This window comes from Crinia signifera, chromosome 5 (assembly GCF_055691185.1).
Source record: "Crinia signifera chromosome 5, ASM5569118v1, whole genome shotgun sequence".
NCBI classification, from domain to species: Eukaryota; Metazoa; Chordata; class Amphibia; order Anura; family Myobatrachidae; genus Crinia; species Crinia signifera.
The window spans coordinates 50,945,960-50,963,620 of record NC_139221.1 but is presented as its reverse complement, the minus strand read 5'-3'; the positions used below and the strand labels follow the sequence as shown (position 1 = coordinate 50,963,620).

The following is a 17,661-nucleotide window of genomic DNA, read 5'->3' as shown; positions in this document are numbered from 1 at the left end:
ACAATAGCAGCATATTAGCATAAAAAGGAGAAATGAGGTTGTTACACCATAGTCAGAGACTGTTCTGCAATAGGAAATACTGGGGAAGATGTATTAAGCCTGGTGTAGTGATAAAGTGGAGAGAAAGTGGAAGGTGATAATGCACCAGCCAATCAGCTGTGTTTGAAAAATTACAGTTGATTGGCTGGTGCGTTATAACCTTCCACATTATCTCTTTACCAGGCTTAATACATCTGCCCCACTGTGCGTAATGTTTGAGTGACTATAGTGTCACAAGCATACGGTATCTCTTCAGTGAAGGGAGGGAGAGCACGGAGGGAGCTGGGGGCTGCCCAGTCGCTAGGGGAGAACTGAGCACGCTCCCAAAAAATGCTAAAAATGTTGGTGTTGAGATGTTAGGCCACACCTCCTTTACCTGCAGCCAGGCCTAACAGTACCATAGCCCTGCCCCTTTTGGTATATAGCCGAGCCATACTTTACAAAGCCACTGGCCTCGTTCCTACGACTGTGCCATTTCAAAGTCCCTTATTTTCCTTAAATTAGGGTGGTTGGCCGGCATGTGTATCCTTCAAAAAGCAGGAAAAAACATGTGTACTATCAGACTAGGCTGTAGGTTAAGCACCTTTGCAGGTGAGCAGTGATGAGTAATGACAGACGAGAATCCCCTAATGAGCTGTCTATGCTAGTTTGTGAATCCAAGGAAACACTACATGTGCGTTTCAGATCAGAAAGTTGGGACCATTTCCGGAATTTCTGTAACTATTTCTGGGTCCATTTTAGACCAGGTAAAGGAATGTACTTGAAGTAAAAATTATTTTCTTTCTCAGATGCTACAATTCCTCCTGAACATGAAGACGGTAAGAGGAGAGGGACTTAGGAAATACAGGAGATCTCTAAACTTCTCGTTCACAAATTTATGGAGCACAGCAGGAGCGTTACTAAAGCTGAATTACATTACTAAGTACTTGTAGGGGGAAATTTAATAGAATGAGAGATTCAGAAAGTGAGAGATTTGGTAAGAAATCTGCATTTTTTTTTAAAGAGGCAATCATTTACACTGCAATACCAGTCTGGTTTTGCAGTGTAAATGATTGCCGCTTTAAAAAAACTGGAGATTTCTTACCAAATCTCTCACTTTCTGAATCTCTCATCCTATTAAATTTCACCCGCAATATCAATCTCTGGTATTAAATTCTGTTTTCCATTCATCAACAGCTTGAATGATGTTGTAGGCTTATATAAATACAGTTTAATAAAAATGTTGGCCCCTTTTATAGGGTACTTGTTCATGATAGTTATAGCATTGAAACCACAATCATCAATGCAAGGACGTAGACTCCATCTTTTTCCAAACGCAGAAGAACAAAGCTTCTTCTGAAAAGTAGAATATTTTTATGAAAACACACTCAAAGTTTTCCTTTAGTACTTTAGGCATGACATGAGTCCGGAAGGGACGGGGCAGATGTATTAAGCTTTAACAAGAGATAAATGCAAGGGTGATAAGGAGAGATAAACGCCCAGCCAATCACATCCTAACTGCCATGTTACAGCCGGTGTTTGAAAAAAGTCAGTAAGGAGCTGATTGGCTGGACGTTTATCTCTGCTTATCACCCTTTCATTTATCTCTTGTTAAAGCTTAATACATCTGCCCCAATGGGAGACTGTGGATTGAACCTTAACAGAAATGAAATCCATAGAATAGTGGTTTACATAACTACCATTGGTGGAAGTGCAGCTGCTGTTGGCCCAGTGCTGATTTTTGCCCACCTCTCCTCTCAAAATGACAGGTGTAATAAACATGTTTCACCAATCGGTGTGCATGGAGACAAACTTTTGCTACAAATATCTAGATCCGGCCCTTTCCTACAGTCTGCGCGGAGGAAGTTTAAATTATCAATGTACTGTATGTTTGTTAGATATAACTTTATTCTCAGGGGGAGCTGATGGGATGTAACATTATACAGGGTAAAATTCCTTAACTCTCCAACCATGACATGCAGGACCTAAAAACATCATTTGAGCTGATTTCCATTCCAGAGTTAGGGAGTGTAATAAAAGCTAAGGTAATACTTGGTTGATACAGTTTAAAACTTTGGAAACAGATAGGGATGTGAGTTATTTCTCATATTAAGCCCGAAACTTATAATATTATTAGACTGGAAACAAATAACACACTTTTCGGGTCAGATGTACTAAGCTTGAAAAGTGATAAATGGAGAGTGAGAAACAACAATCCAATCAGCTCCTACCTGTCTTCAACAGCTTATTCTTGTATATGCCAATTCAGCACACTGGTTGTGTAGGTGGAACTACTGGTTGAGTAATTCCAGCCATTTTACAAGTTGAGAACTGGTTAGGTTCTTGAAAGCACCAGAATCATGGAATGCAGACTGCATGGAGGTCCTGTTGGGTAGAACCATGGAGTCTAATAGGATTTAATGGTGCAGTGGAAAAACTACTGGGAATTCAGTCACATACAGTATGTAAGCCCTTGCATTAACAGCGGAGGCGCAGGGATGTCAACTACAGTAACTGTAGGTAGTGACTTCAGTTTAGTGTTTACTAGCATTTTGTACCCAGGTCTTTAGTAGTCATACTCAGCATTGCAAGTTTTTTTCCTGACATCTCTGTCTCCCCAAAAATCCTTGTCTCTTATTTGTCCTACTCATCCCATGTATTCCTGTATATCATCTGTTCTTTTCACCCATTTCATTATCATCTCTATTATGTCACTAAATCCCCATTTCATACATCTTTTCAATTACCTCCCTTCCACCTCCTTGTCTCTTATCTCAGTCTCCCTCACTCGTTCCACCTGGCATGACATTTTAAATGGCAGGGGAGGGCATAACAGCAAAAGACTATATGGGAGGAGCAGTTGCTACGACAGGTTTAAGGAGCAGCCATTGCCTGTGTGATTAGTGGCTAGGACACCAAATCATAGGGGCATAAGATGAGCAACTATATAGATTTGTAAGTGGAAGCGATTAGGAACAAGAGCAACTCCACCACAAAGCAGAAGACCATGTAAAATCACAGAGTGTGTTCAACAGCTGCTAAGGCTGAAGTCGCTGATTCCATAGCTGAAGAGTTCTGAACTTCAATTGGCATTTATATAAGAACAAAAACAGTAGCTTAATGGAATGGTTTTCCAGGGCTTAGCAGCTGTTTTCAAGCCTTACATAAAGCACCCAATACCAGGGATCGGATGGAGGAGTGGTGCAAAGCACTCCAACATGAGACTATGGGGCAGTGGAAACTTGTTCTGTGGAGTGCTGAATTATGCTTCTCTGTGTGGCAACAGTTTGGGGAAGGTCCTTTTCTATTCCAACATGAATGTGCCCCAGTGCGCACAGCAAGGACTACTGTATAAAAACATGGTTTGAGGAGTTTGGTGTGAATGAACTTGACTGGCCGACTCAGAGTCCCGACCTCTGCCCAACTGATCCCCTTTGGGATGAACTGCAACAGAGATTGACAGCCAGACCTTCTCATCCAGCATCAGTGCCTGGCAGATTAAAGGCTCCAGGTGTCCTAAACTAATACACATGTAGCTCCTCTTGTACTGCTCAGGGACTCATCAGTCATACTGCCCATGTGCATGTAATAAAGGTTATACAACTGGCATGTAGGATCTAATGCGTGTGGCATGTGAAAGAGACTTTGGCTTTAGGCTGCCTGGCTGGCACTGTAGCACAATGTACAGAACGTAATGCCTCCATCAGTAAGTTACATTGGCACAACCAAATGGTAGTTATCTTAAGAAACAAGAGTTCCCCTGTATTCTGCAGTGTCATATGTACAGATTACCTGATGTTCCAAACAAGCGTTCCCCTGTATTCTGCAGTGTCATATGTACAGATTACCTGATGTTCCGAAACAAGAGTTCCCCAAATTCTGCAGTGTCATATGTACAGATTACCTGATGTTCCAAACAAGAGTTCCCTATATTCTGCAGTGTCATATGTTCAGATTACCTGATGTTCCGAAACAAGAGTTCCCCTGTATTCTGCAGTGTCATATATACAGATTACCTGACCGTGAATGGTCTAGTTATTGCTAATAAAGAGAAATTAAATATTCTAATGTTACTTGACTGGGTACATTCAGTTAAGTCTGATTAATGTTGCACCATCTGTTTATATAAAACACCAAGCATGTAAATGCTAGAAATACTTACAGCAATAAGGCCAATGTCGGTAAAGCTAATTATTATCTTTGCTCTAATCGCTAAAAGAAAATCAGCCAAATTAAGAGGCAGTGACTTCGGCACTCTGTGGATTTGTTATCCGACAATAAGTAATCTACAGTATGCTGGGTCTGTCTGACATGTGTCATTCTATCCTCTTGGGTTTCTACAAATCTTGGTCTTCCAAACAACTAAAGAATATACATTTGTCAATTAGATTTATGTAGAAACCTACCTTAGCATACAGACGCATTAATCAGAAGTAATAAAGAGGGTATACTTCTATATTGCTCACATTATTAGTATAAACAAGGGTTTGTTGATATATACATTTGTAGGAAATGCTCCAATAATCATCCCACCTGGGACCCGTTTCTACCAATGAGAGTGCCCATACCTCCTGACCGCAGCATGTGGTCAGTCCGGAGGTTGGGCAGGGGCCGCGTGCAGCCTCTCCTGCTGACTGCTGTACTATGCAGACTGCAGCAGAGCCATGGAGGAGGTAAATGGATGACATCATCTCCAAGCACCAGGATATCCGCCAGTCAGGACCCACGCAACACCATCGACCTGAGAAAGCTGCCGGGCTGCCCCCAGAATCCGTGGGTCCCCAGCATCCATCTCGGGTCGATGGTGTTGCATGGGTCCTGACTGGCGGATATCCTGGTGCTTGGAGATGATGTCATCCCCAAGCGCCAGCTCAGGGCTTGTCTCTGCCAGGGGGACGCTGGTGGACATTATGCCAGGGGGATGCCAGTGTAAAAGGGACTAAACACAGGGTCGCACCCAGGTTGGAGCTGGGTCCAAAAACCTGGGTGCGACCCGGTGTTCTGATGTAAAAGGAGTAGTATTGTTCCACCAGTTAAAAGCCCATCAGAATGACGGCTTCTGCAATATATTTTTTCTTTGAGCTGTGACAGTTTTTACTTTAACTTTGAACTTTGACAATTTTTAGCCTACAAACTCTCCACCCTTATACATCGCCACCCTTTGTTGCCCGGCCACCGTGATGCCAGTGCATATGTACTAACATATGCGGCTGGCATCGTGGTGCGTGGAATGAGGCCCCCCCGCAATACTTGTACTGTGTGCAGAGTGTCTCCGTCACCTCCCAGCCGCCTACTGCTCCCCTCACGCCGGGACAGCTCAGCGTGGCTGTCCCCGGCGCCTCCTCCTCCCCCTGCAGCCGGAAGGATGTCCGGCTGCCTTGCTAGGGGGAGGAGGGGTTTACCTTCTGGGGTCCAGGAGGACCTGCAGCAGGAAGGTAAGCCAGGGGGAGGGAGAGTGGGGGGTCGACGAGGCGGCAGGTTTGCGGGGAAGGCGGCGGGCAGCGAAAAGAAGCCCATAGGCAATACCGTGCCCGGCGGTAACGGTGCGGCCGGGTTTTAGTACATATGAAGATGCAGTAAAAAAGGGGTTTTACCGCATTTTCAGCTTAATACATCCCACCCTTAGTCCCTATCTGCTCTGATATTAAAGAAAGTAAATTGTTTTTACATATCATATTTAGATTTAGTAATGTGATGAGGAACAAGATTTGCTTCAGTTTTTCCACATTTTGTATGATTGCCGTCCATCAGCACTGTTTTTGCTTGTTACATTGACACAGGTAATTTAAAATCATAATGGATAAGCTAATAATTAGGATATATGGAAATAAACTCTAAATAGCGTAAAGTATCCATTACCAATGTACATAATTGAGAATAACTTAGTGCAGCTAAAGACTGAAAATGGGAAGGGGCAGGACTGAAAGTGGGAGGGGTAATGAGTAGAGAGGGGAGGAGTCACGATTAAATCTTTAATTGGCCCCTTCCCTAAAAGGAACGCTTAGATCCATTCCTGCTCTACAGCCAGAGCGGTTTACGCTTCAGATAGCCATCCTTGTACTATTCAACTGCATCATCAGAATACAGGACCAAGGAAAAGGCTCGGAACCGGGGACTACTACTAGTCCCAAAAGAAGAACACATCACTGATTAGCACATCGGGAGGATACTGCATGAGCGTAGGGGAAGGAGAACTGAAAGAGACTTGTTCCAAATCATAGCTTGCAGTGGATGATAAGGTGTCACACAAAAGTGCAGGATGCCACTTTCTGAAATACCACAAAACTTCACAAAATTATTTCCCCTTATGAATTTACATGTAAATGACCAACCGGCATACATCACCTGTGGGTTGTGAGGTTGCTCCAATGATCTTATGTGCTGCACATATGATCAGTCGGGATAGGTTGTGTTCGCAAGCAGATCGTATGCAGATTGTATATGTTTTTAGCACATACAATTGATTGATTGTTTGATTGATTATACAATCCCAGCTCTGGCTCCCTGCAGAGCTGTCAGCACTCTCCCATTGCTACCTACAGCAGGTGTAAGCACCCTGCAGCAGTGGCCACAGCTCCAGTATCAGCTCTGATATAGTGGCCACTGCTGACAGGCTGCCTGTCGAAATACCCGCCGCCTCCACAGGTCCAAAATATTTTAGAGTCAGAGCACAACTGTCAGAACAAGATGCTAAATTGTTGAATTAGCAGCCAATTATGACAAAAACATTGGTATTGGCGTTTAATTTGCCAGTCCCTGTGTTTTTGGATTGTAGGCATTCAGAGAAAAGGCCGTGACAATAGGCAAATGCAAATTCAACCTATTAATGTAGAAAACGAACGATATTTCCGCCTGTCGGAAATATCTACCAACATTGATACCACCTTAAACTACATTACCCACATTTGTCTTCTCTGGCACCACTTACTTTTGTGACTCTGACCAACCATACCTGATCTAATCTCCACTCCCTTCATACCTGATCTAATCTCCACTCCCTTCATACCTGATCTAATCTCCACTCCCTTTGTCTCTCATTTGTCTTTGCATTCTTTTCTTTGACCAATTTGCTCCTATTAACATGCAATCTGTTTAATGTGCTATTGTCTCCTATTATGACCTATTTGATTATTTTTCTTATTTTATTTGCTTATTGCTACCATGCATTTCTGTGTTTATTTCATTTTTCTGCTCCATTAATAAAATTACTACTTAACCCTTTGAGTGCCAAGTGTATTGGTCAAAATAGGTGTGAAAATTGCCAAGCAAACATTTTTTATATCAAAATGACCTATTCTATTTACCTTATATAGCAAATATAATCTTTTTTACACAACATTTTTTATTTTAATTTATATAACAAATTTGAGCAACACTGGCATTTTTGGCAGATATTTAAACGTCTCTAACAGATCAACTCATCTCAACTCAACTGAACAACTCATCTTCATATAAATAGTAAAGTTAAAAAAAATGTACCTGTAAGACTTCTTGATTTCATCATGAGTTGCCCCTTTCTCCAAGCCAAGGATTTGATACAGTGCCTCTCCTGAAGTGGACAAAGAACGCTGTCTTTGTTCAGACATCCTGACCTATAATAAAACAAAATCAGACCCAACACTGTTTTTTTGTGATTATTGTCACTTCCATATTAATGCACTGCATTGCCGTGCAACTATTAGCCCAAGTTTTAGGGCCAGACGTATCAAGCTTCAAAAAGTGATAACACAGAGAGTGATAAACAGCCAGCCAATCAGCTGCTAACTTTCATTTTTCAAACCCAGTCTCTGGCATGTCAGGAGCTGATTGGCTGGTTGTTTATCACTCACCACTTTATCACTTTTTGAAGCTTGATACATCTGTGCCCTTAGTGATTTGCAAATCGCACCGGTGCTGTCAATGATCCCTTTGAGATTATCATTACCGAGAGAAAATTAGATGATTACACCGATTTTTCTGAAGAAATAAATATTTATAAAAAATGTGCACAATAGCACAGCATGAAATTTAATGATACCAACAGTAAAATGAATGCATAGAAAAAATAAAATAAAAATATTTTTAGCCTTTATAAAATTACTTAAAAAAATATATATATATGGATATAGGAGAATAACTTATCTAAAAGAGGAGTCAGCGCGTAGTCCCAACGCGTTTTGTCTAGTTGACTTTATCAACGGGTGAGCGAGAGGTGTGCCTGGACCTGTATTTATACTCTATCTGATTATTGTACTAAGTTATGATGTCACATCCTGTGGGATGTGCCCGTTTTTATTAATTAAGGAAAATTAAGAAAAATAGCAAGTGAAACTGCTATGTTGTAAAGTCTAATTAAGTGGTTCATACACAGCATGTATATAAGCATGTATATATACAATCAGCCCCACTTCCGGCAGGGCAGAGCGGAAGTGACGCCCGCCCCGCCGGGGGTGGGACAGATTGTCCCCGGATTTATAGAAAATTATTTTTCTACTATACCATTAGTGTTTTTGATGTGATGTTTGCTTATATACACATGCTGTGTATGAACCAGTTAATTAGACTGAACAGCATATCAGTTTCATTTTTATTTTTAATTTTTCTTAATTTTCCTTAATTAATAAAAATGGTCACATCCCACAGGATCTTATGGTTTGCTTTTACGCACTAATATAAACTGAATTATTTCAAGCCCGTGGAATGCCGCCTGTCAATCTCATCGCCCTTTGGGGGTAACGGTGGGTGGTCTGTCTATATTTCTTATTGGAAGGCACCGCGGTATCCTATCAATTTATATATATATATATATATATATATATATAGCAACAAATTTGCAGATGGCACTCACAAGGTTAAACAAAGTCTGCACGGCGGCAGCAATGATATGAACAAACAGAATCAACACAGGCTTGTGTCAACGTTTCGGGCAAAGCCCTTTATCAAGATAAAGGGCTTTGCCCGAAACGTTGACACAAGCCTGTGTTGATTCTGTTTGTTCATATCATTGCTGCCGCCGTGCAGACTTTGTTTAACCTTGTGAGTGCCATCTGCAAATTTGTTGCTACATTCTTTCCTTGGAGAAATGGAGAGGCACCACAAGTAGCTGAACCTTTGAAACGAGTGCCAGGACCCCCTTGCCCTATATATATATATATATATATACACACACACACATATATGTATATATATATAAATAAAAGGGGCAAACTACTCCGCCCCTCTATGAGGTGAAGCACCTTCACTGACCAATAGAGGCCACTTGATAGACCAAATTACTCCTTTGTGTTCTAAAATATGTAATAACCGAAAGTAAAAGCAATTTTGCAGGGACACTGATCTGTTTCAAACTTGCTGGATATGAAGAGAGGGAGTTGTGAAGACAGAGATTGTAGTTAGGAGCAGATAGGGACTGGGGGTGGGGTGGAGAGTTTGTGGCCAAAAAACTGTCACAGCTCAAAGTGAAATTTAAAACTGTCACAGCTCAAAGTGAAAGTACATTGCAGAAGAGATCATTTTGACGGGCTTTTAACTAGTTAAAATAATGTTTGTTTGTTTTTCAGAAACTTGTTATATACTGTACATATTCATCCATTTGCATTTATCGCTAAGCCGGCTTTTGACAACTACAAGCAAGTGTAATACTTGATTTGTTTTTAGATAGTGTAGTCCTAAATATTTTGTCAATTATCCTCTGTAAAATAATCTAAACAGTTTAAATACATGAAATGTCTGCGTTGGACGATACAATCAACTTAAATCAATCTAAAGTACTAAAACATACTGCAATCTGTGATGCCTGTTAAAATAATACAGATCTACTTAGTGCGCCAGCAAAATAACATACAGTATAGTACTAGAGAGCTGCCATTAGTGTATATCGATTTGCAATTTTAAACAGGGAAGTTCTCACTTGTGTTCCACATGATACCTTAAGGTAATATGTTACTATGCTGTAAACTAACTCTACCAGTCAAACCTTATGAACCTTAGGGAAATTTAATCGCAATTGTAGGTGATAAAGTTCATTATTCATTTCCTTTCTGTTTCATGTTTTATTAACTGGCTTAAGGCTTAAACGATTTAGCATCAATTCAATTTATTCCTAATGTTCCCTACTTTTCTTTATGGAGGCCAATAAAGACCTAGTCCAAGTCTTCGAGATGTTCTAAAGCTATCTGTTCTTGAATACGAAGAGGTTCATAAAACTCTGAGTCACGGGAGATATTGAAGTATTAAATAACAAAAATAAATACTATCGGGTCATACATTACTGTGCACTTCAAGTATATAGGGAGCATTTCCTAGTCCCTGTTCTAGTAATTTGGGGGCATTTTATTGTTTCTTGCAGCTTTAGGCTTCAAGAAACTAAATCCATTGTTCATTCATAATTGAACAAGGAAGGTAATCAGTTTCCTGACAATAAAATATCTGGATTAAGCATTATTCTATCTCAATAAAGCCTGTAAGAGTTTGCTGAATGGGTGATTATAGAGGTGTCCCAAAAACAACAGGTGAGACGTTATATAATGCAAAGTAAGGCATATATTATAGGAAATACATAAATGTAAAAGATTTTCTATGTTTTATTTAAAAAAAATCCTGTTTGTAGAAGTATCCCATATCGTTTACTGGGGTACATATGATATCCTTTCGCTTAGGATCCAGGAGTCGAAAGACCAATCCCAGCATCCCAAAATGGATACATTTAAGAAGGGCTCCTTTAGGAACCTAACCCCCTCCCCTACGCTCCTTACGCTAACCATCTGTTGCAGCAGCATAACTTTAATCCCTCATCCCCCCCCCCCCGTAACCTCACCCTATCCCTCCCTGCAAGTGCCTAAAACTAACCCCCATTCCCCGCTGCCTAAACATAACCCCCTGCCCCGCAGCCTAACCCTAAACCCTGAGCCTAATCTGGGAAATTGGTATGCAACTTTATATCTTGGCCAGGGATGTATTAATAATGGGTACAAGGTGCACAGTGCCCATGAGTCCCAGGGGGGCCCACACCACACACACTGCACCCATTTTTTAATACGTAACCTTCTACAGTTCTGCGATTAAGGCAGCAGCACTGCTGGAATGGCTGCAGCGCCATTTTTTCAGAGTTCCGCACATGGGTTCCGCACATGGGCAGTAGAGTTTAAACCTTATAGAGCCTTACTGTGTTCTGTACAAGTGCCGCACTGCGTCGATGGCCAGGAGGGGGAGGGGGCCCAAGTGGAGGAGGCTGTGCACACCGGCCTCCTCCTCTCTTAAAGCGCCTCTAGTCCAGGACCCCACAAGTCTTTGGGCGCAATTGCAATGGCTCCCTTTTACCTACTATGGTTATGACCATGATGAGGGCTTACACTTTATAATACATCTGTTAGTTATAAAGATTTATGTAATGTATGAGCAATGTTGAAATCATCATCATAAGAGCGAATGGGTGCATGCATGGCAAAGCATCGATATGAACAGATGGTGTACATAATATCATCTATACAATGAAAGAGAATGTGGGTATAAATAATTGACAGGTAAACCAGAGGATGATAAACTTCTGAGCTTTAGATCATTAAATTAAATAACAGGAATACACAGCAACCGGGTACTAATGGCCCTCTATCCCACCATACTCTATGGACGACCATTGACCATCTGCGTTTTCAAAACATTATTAATTTATGATAAATGTTAAATACTTTTGCCATCGATGGAGGGAGAGCCTGATGGTTTCCTGCTATTGATGATACAGAACTTCCCGATTGTTCAATTTTCTTTCTACAAGGTGTCTGTACACATACTGTAGTATAGCTCCACCCCCTTACATCTGCAAAATCACACCCCTAGGTTCTGATTGGCCCACGGGCCAGTAAGTGAAAGAAAAGGGTTGACTATTGGTTGGTGAAAGTATCGAAAGCCATCTATTGCATAGTTTGCAATCATCAATGGTCACTAATCATGAAATCGATGGTAACCATTGATGGTAAACACACCGCTTGCCATCCCTACCATGCAGCGCTCTCCTGCAACATTGCTTATAAAAGCACATTGCTCCAGAAAGAAAAAAAGGTAATATATATATGCAGCAAAACTAATGGGGGGAAAATGTGTGCACCCTCCCTAGAATTTGCTGTGTAACAGATACACTACACAGGCATGTATCAGTATTTGTAACATAACAGAATACCAAGAAATGACAACTGATCATTCACAACATGCACCATTAATGCCATTTAAAAAAAAGAAAATATTAAACTACAGTCAACAAAGCAAAATGAAAGAGTAACTTATGTTAAAGCCACACATACATCCATTTTTGTTCCATATAATATATATATACAGATAAATACAGATGACAATGTATTGCTAGAATTAAGACAGATGCTCAGATCAAACAATGCAAATATCTTTAAGTCTGTATTTTTCTAAATAATTATAATGTATTTGGGAAATGTCTTACCTGCTACGAAGCTTCTGCTTTTATTCCTCTCAGGTAAGAGGATGGGGCTTAGTGGAAGCAAATGGGGTCATATTACTTATTGTTACTTTGAAATTCTACCCATGAGCTGTCCTGAAAACCTTAGAAGTATTACAATATTAATGACAGGCTGCTTTAGTGATGTCACTAATATAAATTACATAATATATTAATTAGGCTCAGTCATACATTTCTTCCAGCGACCAAGAACAAATAATAAGACATAAACTCGTTTCCTATTGCTGCTGATATTGATTATAATGGGAAGAGAGTTATTAAGCAGATAAGAATAAAGTGTTTTGTACACTGGAAATCTAATACACATATTTGCTCATATACATACTGTACATTTCACAGACGCCTTGGCATAATGGCTGACTCTTCTGTTTGGATACTTTTGCAAACATTGGGAGAGAGTTATAAAAAACTTGGAGAACGAGAAAGTGGCCAGAGATAAAATACCAACCAATCAGCTCTAACCTGTTATTTTACATACTGTATGGGAGATTTATCAAAGCTTAAAGAGATAATGTTGAGAGAGACAAAGGGGTCTGTGATATACGGTGATGTCAGCTGCCCGCCCCCTGCACCCGAGTCATGGCCTCATTAGCATGAGAAATGCTGGGCGTTCCCATATGCTAATGGTGCTGCCCGGCACCCCCGCCCTTCTCCAAAGTTAAAGTTAAAAAAGAAACAAATTGCCATGGCAACCTTTTGCTTGTTTCGACATTTAGTCTTCCTTGTCATCGTCGACCATATGAGCATATTGACCTATTGACTATTGACCTAGACAATGTCTACCTATGGACTGGTTACTGTTTGGCCCATGATCTCACTACAAACAGGCAATAAGGGGGAGATTCTCTAAACTAAAAACGTACCTCCCAACATGACCCATTCCAGGAGGGACAAGATGCTCTGCTTCTGGACATCCATACCAGTGGCGGTTGCAGAGTTGCAGGGCTGCAGCACAGTCCAAAATTCAGATAGGGGAGCCCCACCAACTGCCACCCTAAACAGCACAGTCTGGGCTCCCCTATATGAATTTATGACAGTGGTGCAGTCCCACCTCAGCAACTGCAACTGGCAAGGAAGTCCAAGAGCAGAGCATTTTGTCCCTCCTGGAATGGGTATGTAAAAATGCGGTGATAACCCCGTTATCAGGTTTTTACCGCATTTTGGGATGCTCTAAGCATCCCCTGCCGGGTTACTGTCAATGGGGCATCACCAGATGCCTATGGGCTTCTAACGCGACTCACCGCGCCCCTCACCGACCCCCGCAGCCCCGCACCGACCCCCCCTCACCTGTGTTCGGGCAGCACAGAGCTGTGCTGCCTGGACCTGTGACCTCCTCCCCCCTGCACTATGATCCTCTTCCAGGTGCAGGGAGGAGGAGAGCCCGGCGCAGCAGCAAGAGATACGATGAGCGGAGAAGGGGCGGAGCTGGGCTGCGGATGTTTGAACATCCCGCCCTAAGGCTGTTATGATACAGTGGGGCAGATGTATCATAGCAGCGCTTATCGCGCCGCTATGATACTTCCTGCTTCGCCTCAATAGCGAGGCGAAGCAGGAAGGGACATCGACAAGATGTATTAACATCTTGTCTGCCGAAGCGGGGGAGCGTTAACTCCCCCCTCCGGCGATGTCCCTTTCTGGAGATAGCGCATCAGTTAATACTGATGCGCTATCTCCTGTCCCCCGGCCGGCCGCACTGGGCATGCGCGGGATCTCGCTGTTCACGCGAGATCCCAAGCGCAGCCAAGACCTAACAGCAGGGACAGCGCTGTCCCTGCTGTTTAGATAGGGCTTCGCCAGCCTGATGCTGGCGAAGCCAAAACCGGCTTCGTGCGGAACGGTCAGCGGTGCTGACCGTTCATACATTCGGCCTGCTATCATTTTGATATAGCGCCCCTGTCCATTATCGCATCCCGGCCGCATCATACATGGGGGAGAAGCGGTATCAGTGCACATAACGTGCGCTGATACCCCTTCTCCCCCATAACGACACATCATACATCTGCCCCACTGTGACTTACTGACTGTTAGTACTGAGCATATGCCTGTGTTTGTGGTAAGGGCATTTGGTCTTAGCAGACAGTGAAAAGGAATCTTTTATAATAAGTTAGTGCCCAGGCTAGGATTTGTTTTGATATATTGTTTAACTCATATACTGTGAAATCCATGGTTGTGTCCTTTGTAGATGCTTAGGGACAAACCTACACCCAAAGATAACATGGAGGACACATTGTTAAGGACTTGCCGGAGGCTACCTCAGCTCAGCAGAAAATCAACAAGATTCCTCAGGAAGCGACCAAGGCTCATAAAGAAGCCACCCAAGGCACAACTAAGGGCCTTTAAGGGAGCCCAGATTCAACAGCAAGTGGCCATAATGGAAAACTGTAAGGTCTTAAAAAATGTGGTACAGCAGCTTGGTCTGGAGACTGGTGTTCCAATTAACACTAGTTCCATACAGCCATACCGGATTTAGCCCTGATAGTTGTTTGTCAAATCCTCACATGGCAGCATCATGCCAGGATTTTTGTACAGATGTGTCCCCTTAAAGCAGGGGTCTTCAACCCATCGCCCGAGGGCCACGAGTGGCCCGCGGAGCTGATCTCAGTGGCCCCCTGCCCGCCATGCACAGGATTTTTATTTTTAAGTAAAAGAAAATGCTGCCGAGGGAGGCAGTGTAATGGAGTCCCCTTGGGTGCCGCCTACCCGATTTCCATTGGCTGCAGGCAGGGCAGAGGAGTGGATCCAGCGTGGCTGAGGGAGGAGGAGGCACGTCTGGTCATGAGCTGGGGAGTTGGGACCCGGCGAAGCTGCGGGAGGAGGAGACGCAGCTGGCGGGAGCAGGGGACCCGGCACTGGAACTGCAGGAGGAGGAGGCACAGCTGGCGGAGGGGACCCGGCGAAACTGCAGGAGGAGGTATGGATGGTGGAAGCAGGTGACCCGTCAAAGCTGCAGGATGAGGAGGTACATCTGGCCGGGAGCAGGGGACCTGGCAAAGCTGCAGGCATTACTGGGGGCATTGTGTGTGGGGCATTACTGGGGGCATTGTGTGTGAGGGGCACTGCTGGGGCATTGTGTGTGAGGGGCACTGCTGGGGCATTGTGTGTGAGGGGCACTGCTGGGGCATTGTGTGTGAGGGGCACTGCTGGGGCATTGTGTGTGAGGGGCACTGCTGGGGCATTGTGTGTGAGGGGCACTGATGGGGCATCATATGTATAAGCAGGAGTACTGCTGGCATTATGGTCTATGGCATAATGGGCATCAGTGTGGGGCATAATGTGCAATGGGCATAATTTTGCGTGGATTAATGTGTAATGGGCATCACGGTGCAGCATAATGTGTAATGGGCATTATGGTGTATGACATAATGTACAACAGGTATTACGGTGTGTGGCATAATGTCTAATGGACACTATGGTGTGATGCACAATGTGTAATGGGCATTACGGATAAACAGTGTAGCAGTGTATATTGATTTAAGTAGCCTTTCATTGTTTGGGTTTGATCTGTGAGGCATACTATTTCACTGTGTGGGCCTTCATGTTTATATGTCATTGTGCAGCCTTCAGTCAACTTAAGCGTGTGAGGACAACGACCATTCCTGCGGTAACCAATGTCTGGTCATGCAGGTTGCAAAAGAGGTGTCAGGTAATTGTTTTCCTGCTAGCTCACACTCGTTAAAATTAGACCACGCCCCTTATAATTAGGTCACACCCGTTTTTGGGAGCGTGCCTACGGCACGTGCAATTTATTCAATATCAAATTATATATGGGGGGGGGGGCACATATTTTACTGTTTGCACTGGAACCCAAATTGGCTGCTGATAACTATTAGGGTGTGTGTGTGTGTGTGTGTGTGGGGGGGGGGGGGGTTATGTGCTGAGTATGGGCGGCTGTGCCAACTATCTATGAAGGACTGTGCTGATGTTATAGGGGAGCTGTGATTCTATGGGGCTGTCTGAAATTTCGTAGGCGATTTTAGTGGCCCTCGGGCTTCACTGGATTTTTTTAGGTGGCCCACGCTGTCTTAAAGGTTGAATACCCCTGCCTTAAAGTATTCCTGTTATGCCAATGAAGTGAATAGCAGCCAGCATGCACATGACAATGAATGCCTCCCATTCAGTGGGACCTGCCAGTGATGCAAACAAACACGGCATGCCTCGCTTTGTAAAAATGACAGAGACTAGCACACACTGGAAGAAGGGAAACCTGGCAGATTTTAGACAGGGGCACAGATAGAGGTGTATAGATTACAAAACATTAGGAAAACACTGGCGCTGTGTTTGACACTGAAATATGTAGGAGTTCTCTGACTTTCTACTTGGGTGTCGGTCAGCAATCAATCAAATGAAGGTGATTCTCAAAACTCGCAGGCGGACAGACACTTACTTATAAGTTCTGACCCGCGTGCACATAAAGGTATCTTTTACCGGCTTCTACTGCATACAAGTGTAAGGGGAACGCTGACACTTACTTAATGGTTCAGTCTCGCGTTCATGTAGCAGGTCCTTTAAATCCACCGACACGATGACTCTCAGTCAGGGGGAACAGGTTTATTCATACACGGTAAAAGCACCACACGGGGATATGTACAGACGATAAACAGAAAAAGGCACTTGCAGACGAGGAACTCCAGGATTTGTCAGATGACCCGGCAGACAGACGCTGCAGACGTGATGCTGCGAACGGAGAAATCCTTGGAGATTAGCAGGTATCCTCGCTGCTGGTGCGCTGTCCTAGTGAAACGACAGGGGGGCGGCGATCAACGCGTTTCGGAACAGCTGTTCCTTTTTCAAGATCTGCCATTACTTCTCCTTGTCTCCCTTTTACAGGAAACTTCCCCGATCACATGGCTTGTAACTAACCAATCGGAAAAACCTGCAGCCTGGCTTTGATTATCACACACTGTTGCCATTTAACTAAATAAAGTGACAGTGCTTAACAAATCATATGATACATCGAAATATATACAATTTATATGATACATCAAGAGATAAATAGTATGCACGTTTTAAAATCATTCTTAATATAAATAATATAAAACTCATGTGTATAAATGCATATAAATGTACAAAGCCAGGCATGGGATAAAATAGAGAGAGATAAAATATGATTAGTCAGTATAAAAGCATCACAAATATACAATGCATAAAAATACATAAAAATACATGAAAATACATAGTAA

At 43.0% G+C, this 17,661-nt stretch overlaps 1 protein-coding gene across 4 annotated transcripts in view; it reads right to left on the bottom strand.

Moving 5' to 3' along the window:
- DNAJC5B (DnaJ heat shock protein family (Hsp40) member C5 beta) overlaps positions 1–17,279 on the bottom strand; it is a 55,132-nt gene extending 37,853 nt beyond the window's left edge. Inside the window, exons 1-3 of one of the 4 annotated variants that reach the window (XM_083187187.1) lie at positions 13,345–13,408; positions 12,446–12,564; positions 7,498–7,610 (exon numbers count right to left, since the gene is read on the bottom strand). In XM_083187187.1, coding sequence (XP_083043313.1) covers positions 7,498–7,604 — 107 coding nt within the window. In that variant the 5' untranslated portion in view covers positions 7,605–7,610; positions 12,446–12,564; positions 13,345–13,408. Of the gene's footprint in view, positions 1–7,497; positions 7,611–10,113; positions 10,190–12,445; positions 12,565–13,344; positions 13,441–16,950 lie in introns of those variants that run through there. The other 3 variants (XM_083187188.1, XM_083187186.1, XM_083187189.1) reach the window with 3 other exon arrangements.
- Positions 17,280–17,661: the final 382 nt, after the last annotated feature.